This window comes from Oryzias melastigma, linkage group LG5 (assembly GCF_002922805.2).
Source record: "Oryzias melastigma strain HK-1 linkage group LG5, ASM292280v2, whole genome shotgun sequence".
Taxonomy (NCBI): Eukaryota; Metazoa; Chordata; class Actinopteri; order Beloniformes; family Adrianichthyidae; genus Oryzias; species Oryzias melastigma.
This window is the reverse complement of record NC_050516.1, coordinates 13,937,650-13,943,878: the sequence shown is the minus strand read 5'-3', so window position 1 is coordinate 13,943,878 and position 6,229 is coordinate 13,937,650. Positions and strand designations below refer to the sequence as shown.

The following is a 6,229-nucleotide window of genomic DNA, read 5'->3' as shown; positions in this document are numbered from 1 at the left end:
TGATTTGTCATCATCTCTCTTCTCTTGTGTCTATTCTGATCGTGTTTTTGCATTTTACTGGGTGATCATTAAAGTTGCTTTAGGGCAGAATCAGTGGTGAGTCAGAAGAAGAATTTACTTACCCCAATTTGCGAAAAATTTGGATGACTTCTGCTTTTTTCAGACATGAATTATATCTTAGTCTTTTGTCCGAGTTTGGGTTGTTGGCTTTCGATCTTTTGCTGGTTAATCAGTAACTCTGCTATTGCATAAACCACAGTAACTGTTACAACAGAATTTCAACTACTTCATTTTTATTAACAAGTGGATTAAAAAAGAATAGTGATCTTAACTTGCTTGAATGAAAAACAAAGAAACAATAATGATATAATGATTTTATATTCTGGAATCAAAAAGGATCTTTTATTGTCTGTTACATGAGTAAACAAGAGGTCAGGTCATGTTTCCTTTCAATGAGCATGTATCAGTGAGTTGTGTTCAGTCCAAACACCTGAGAACTTTTCATTCCCAAAATGAGATAAGTGGAAAACAGGTCTACATATGTCAAAGAAAATCAATTCTAAATTAGGTTTAAATGTTTTTGTCAATCCAAAAATCTCCACAGAAAGCTGTCCACACCTTCAAGTCCTACAATTTATATTTAAAAAAATTAAAATATCAAATATTGAAGAAGGAAAAATCAGAGTTTGACTCATGTTTTATTGTAAATTGTAAAGCTAAAAATCAATCAAAGAGTGATACAAAAGCAAAAGTTTTTTCAAACTAATCATATCGTCTGAAATGCTGAAAAGAAAACCTTTATTAACAATTTAAGGCAAATGTATCAGTGTAAAAACCTCCCTGTGCAGAAAGCTGCAGGATAAGAACTCATATAAACAATGTATGTGGCATTCACAAGTATTTTACATGTTAGCAGGAAAAAATTATATAGCCTTAAAGGTGAAGTTACAATTTTGGATTAGGTGACCGTGAACAATCACAGACAGTATTGTTTTGTCACTAAAAATGTTGGTCCAACACCTTTCCAGTAACTTTCCTTTTCTTAATAGACCACTGTTCACTGTGTGAATTTATCTTAAACAATTTAGTCTAATGACACAAACATGGCTGAAATAGCTCAGATATGGAAAAGACTTTATTTAGTTTTATAACCAAAACCAAATTTACTACCCAGAACTTGTGAAAATACTAAAACCAAAACTACATTTGAAGTTTGTGTGTCCAACTAGAATTTTTTTTGTTAAAGCTCATTTACAACAATCTCATCAATGAATTGTTAAATTATTGTATGAATGCATACAATGCATGGCTTAAAAATACATTACTTTATTTAAATTACACATTTAAGAAAAATAATTGTGCAGCAAAACAGTTATTGGGATATTTACGATGATTTACCTAAAGTCCCACTTTGATCATCTTTGATCTATTTTCAGTGTTCCAAGTGGTCTTTTCATTATGATGATTTCATTTCTAGCTGTTTTTTTTATTGTAGCTTTCTAGGACATAGCTTCTGTAGAGCAGCAGGAGTTCATAAAAATTTCCTCTGGTGTGGATGAAACCCTCCCCCACTTCCCATTACCCATCTGTTTAAGTGCTCCCCTCTGCTAACTTACAGCCCCTCGCATCCCTACCCACAACAAGAATAGTGAGCTATGTCTGAGCTATCCAGCAATTGATGCCAGTTTGAATGAGAAAATCGATGACGTTCATGGATCTGTCTATAAGTGGATAGATCAGAATGAAGCCGGAGCTTATACCCTGCCCAGTGGATTTTCTAAGTAACAAATACACTCTTTCCTAACATATTTTTAATTTTGGCTTCTGATTCACAACAATTTGAATAAAGAAAAACTCAGAGATGCATGTGTAAGATTGTTGTCATCCATCATCAAAAAAAGAAGTTGGTCTTTAAGATACTTTATAAATGAGTTATAGTTTCATCAACTAGGTAATACATGCTTTTTAACAATATTTGTTAAATGGTTAGTCATAAATTCATGTAATGAGTCATGAAATAGTTCATAGTTATGTTTTCTTTGTAAATATTGTGTTATTTTTTATTTTTTTCCTCCAGTTGCTCCTGTCAGTCTTTATTATGTAACTTCACATGCTGAGCTGTGGGCGCGCGTCCCCGCGTCGCTTGCGCGTTCCCGCTTCCTTTCCGCCACTGGCTGGAAGGGAAACGCGCATGCCTGATGACGAGTCGGAGTTTCTGATGAAATCGGCCACCGGAGAGGACTCACGAAGCAGCTGAACGCCTCTTCTGGACGGACACAGAATAGTATTACCGGCGGGAGCAGCACAAATCTACCCACGTCGGATGAAGAGGCCGCTTTTAGCTGGTGTAGACCTGGATATTTGACGTCCTCGCGCCCTGAGTATCCGCCTGTCAGTTAGCTGTCGTGCTAAGCTAACGCGCCGAAGCAGCCGTTCCTGGTGAGCTCCCCGCCGCCGCAGGAGGTTAAAACGCGGTAGAATGGCTCGTTTCACCTCTTCAGATCGGAATTCATCCTCGTTTCACGGCTCCGTTGTTGGCTCCCCGTCCGTAAGTCCAGGCTCCGGCTCCACACGACAGAAGTCTAACCACCACTCCCAACGAAACGCCAGCTGTGCCGGAGTTATGAGAGACATTTCCTGGATTCCGTGTGGTTCTGGTGGCTGGTTCTGGTGTCGGTCAGTTTAGAGAGTATGTGTGAAGCTTTCGGACTACGCGCTTCGGTGTGACAGCTGTCAACCCTCACGGCGGCTCCTCTGAGTTCTTTAACCCCGAACATGTTCCGGAGCTTGAACCCTGATGGGCCGCAGAGCTCTGCCTCTCCCGCCGGGTCCAGGCTCTCCTCGATGGTACAGGACAGCCAGGAAAGCTCGTGGATCGGCCAGCTGTCCCGGCCTGCGCTGTCCCTTCTGCACAAACTCGTTCCGGGTCGGCCCCGGGCCTCTGCTCTGGTTGATTCTGGTTCCGGGTGGTTCGGTGGGGAGTCCAAAAGCTTTGTTCAGGAAGAAAACGAGTTTTTAAGAAAACTGACTGATCTGATGCCGCTCCCGCAGCACGCGCCTGCTCACCTGTCATACTTGCAGTGTCATCATGATGGACCAGGTCTGGTGGAGCGTGGGGGCGCCATCGGCCCTCTTTGGTTGACCCCTGAATCTTTGGAACCGGAGCGTCCCGGTGGGGCCAACAGTGTCCTCTTCAGACAGCCTCACATAAGCTTCATCTCTTCTGTCAGAACTTTTCTAAATCAGGTTCTGTCGAACTATCAGGAACTGAGACCTGCTGGGGGCATGGAGGGTCCATCAGAGCCGGTGAGCCCCTCTTTGAGGAGCAGGCCCTGGTGGGACAGTCTTCTTCAGGGGGAGGAAAAGTCATTGTGGTCAGAGAAGTCCTGGCACGAGGAGGGGGCAGAGGCCAGCCAGCTTTGTCTTTCCCCATCAGCTGAGACAAAGCCCTGCCTGTTTGACCACTACAGCTGCAGAGAGTGGACGCTGGGAGAAAACACTGGACCCCCCCACTACAAAGAAGAGCTAACCCTTAATGGAGGCCTTTGTACAGTCCAGAACCCAGAGGGGTCGGCAGCAGACCGGCAGCGCTGCATCAAGCCCTTCCCCAACAGAGTCAATGGCTTCTCCGGTGTGGAAGAGGAATACTCCCAAAGCCCCCCCCAATACCAGGTTATGTCTGAGGGTGCAACCGAGGAGCAGCCTCAGGTCGACACCCCTGAGAGTGCTTCAGCTGCCACGGAGATGGAGGAGTCCTCCTCCACACAGGGTAAGGAGGAAGAACAAGCGTGTTCTGGAAGGGCGACTGAACCCTCTGCCCCCCAGTGCCAGAACAAAGCCATTGCCTTCATCATGGGCTGCCCCTGCAGCGACGATGAGAGCAGCCAATCAGAAGAGTCCAGTGATGAAGACGATGATGGCTTTGACAGCGAAGGCTCATCTGACCTGTCCAACTCCTCTGAAGAAGAAGAAGAAGAAGAAGAGGAAGAGGAGGAAGAGGATGAAGACTCGGACAGTGAGCCCGACTCGGATTCCGAGCGGTTGTGGACCTCCATGTGCCAAATCGCTGACCCCTACAACCCCCGGAATTTCACTGCCTGCCTGCACACAGGCAGAAGCCAGCCTCAGCCCATTCACACACCCACGCCCCCTTCTTCCACCCAGTCCAGCCCAGACCCCTCCCCTGACCTTTCCACCTTTGTACCGCCTTCCAGCCTGGACTCGTGGGACGAGTCTACATCAGCAAGTGAAGTGGATGAATGTGAGAGCCTACGGCTGCTCAGCTCCTTTAGCTGCTCTTCAGACCCATACAGCCTTTTGAACTTCCAGGCCCCACTCAGGACTCGAAGGCCCACCGGGCCCCCCCACAAAGTCAAAGCCAAGAAACCCCCTGAGTCCAAGTCCCATCCAGATCAGTTCACTTCAGCATCTCCACCTGAGTACAACAAGGAGGAGGCAGAGGAGAGGATGGACAGCGGCTTCTCCGAGCGATCTGGTTCCTCTAGATCTACAAGCTGCAGGAGCTCCAAAAAGGTATGTCTGCATTTCCTTCAGGGATGCACCATGTTGTGTTTTTACAAATGCTTATATTTTCAAACACATGATGGCCAAAATCTATATTTTTTTCATTAACCGAAAAGCCATATTAACACTAAGCAAAAATAGAAGACAGTTGAAAGCTGAATTTATCCAGAGGTTAAACTTTTCTTTAGTTTGGCTCAGATGATACAAAAAGGCTGTTCAGGTCAATTGACTTTCTCTATACTTGAGCTTTTTACTATCTGATAATCTGAGCATCTGAATCCAATCTTGGTGCTCTGTAATAATAAAAGTCTGATTCTAAGTCTGACATAAGCTCCATCTCTTTAACTTAATACATCTTTTCACCTGCAGTTCACTTGTCCTGAGTTTTTGTCTAAACAACATAACATCAGGAATCATGAGTAAATGTCCATGCTGCAGGAAAACTTTATTAGTATGTTAAGATGGCAAAGAATTAAGGATAGATCTTTGACTGTATATGAAATCTGGATGAAGTCACCTCTCCCTTCTCACATTCAAAATAGGAAGTACCTGCTGGTTTCAAAAAGCCAAAATCTCATAGACTTCTTTTGAGGAATAAATGGCTATTATTCAGTCATTCTATTTGTCAGAATACCCATTCTTGATCTGCTGCCTTTCTTTAACATGTTCTTGCTAACCCTATTTTTTTTCATATATTTTTTCCCCTGTAGTCCAAATTATAAACTGGTATAAACTTTTTATTTGTGACGTCACACTCAGTCCAGTTCTCATGTACAGTCTATGGCAGGGGTATTCAAATCCAGGCCTCGAGGGCCGGTGTCCTACATGTTTTCCAACCAACCTTCCATTGAAGCTCCTTATTGGCTGCTAATTTCCAGGATCAGGTATGTTTAGCCAATAAGGAGCTTCAATGGAAGGTTGGTTGGAAAACATGTAGGACACCGGCCCTCGAGGCCTGGATTTGAATACCCCTGGATAGATAAGTCTTTAGAACGGCCTTACCTTCCATTCTTGAGTTTGAAGCAAACATGGAGGTTCTAAATGTTGCAGTTCCTCAACAGACCACTGGAGGCAGCTTTGAGAAAAGAGCAATTCTCCATTGACTTCCATGTCTAAAAGTCACAAGTTAGGTGTCCTGTGTTTTATTTTGTTTACCTTCCATGAAAACTGTGAGAGGCAGTTATATACTTTTATTTATGAGGTCACGTGCATGCATTCTAATTGTTTTGATTGGCAGGATTGGGGGAACTCAACTCAAATTTTGGGGGGTGTTTTCAGTATTGTTTTGGTGGAACAAGCCACAAGTTATGCCAGATTTTATTTTTACCATGCAAAATCCAAAGTATAATGCCAATTATTCCTTCAGAGTAAACCTGCTTAAGGTTACAGCATGGCCAAGTTGTTGAAGTCCACTGCAGGCTCCCAGAGTTCTTCACTGTAATATAGTCTAACAAAACGATATCAGGTTGACCTTTTGACGAAAGATACAGGGGATTTCATTTTAATGTAAATATTACCCAATAATATACTGATGTTATTCATATTTTCGGTCTCTGTTGAGTTTCTTCACCTCTTTGACCACAGAGGAAAAACATGTTGATCCACAGACAGGATATATTTTAAACTCCTGTTTATCTTTAGAATTTTTCTGTCAGCTCAAGTTTGTGCGTTCTGGACATGCAGGTCCACGTGAAGCAGCTCATAT

At 43.4% G+C, this 6,229-nt stretch overlaps 1 protein-coding gene across 1 annotated transcript in view; it reads left to right on the top strand.

Annotated features, from left to right (window-relative positions):
- Window positions 1-2,114: 2,114 nt before the first annotated feature.
- LOC112144996 (protein phosphatase 1 regulatory subunit 15B) overlaps window positions 2,115-6,229 on the top strand; it is a 6,413-nt gene continuing 2,298 nt past the window's right edge. The window contains exon 1 of the mRNA XM_024269948.2: window positions 2,115-4,533. Within this exon, the coding sequence (XP_024125716.1) occupies window positions 2,776-4,533 (1,758 nt within the window). The 5' untranslated portion in view covers window positions 2,115-2,775. The remainder of the gene's footprint in view (window positions 4,534-6,229) is intronic.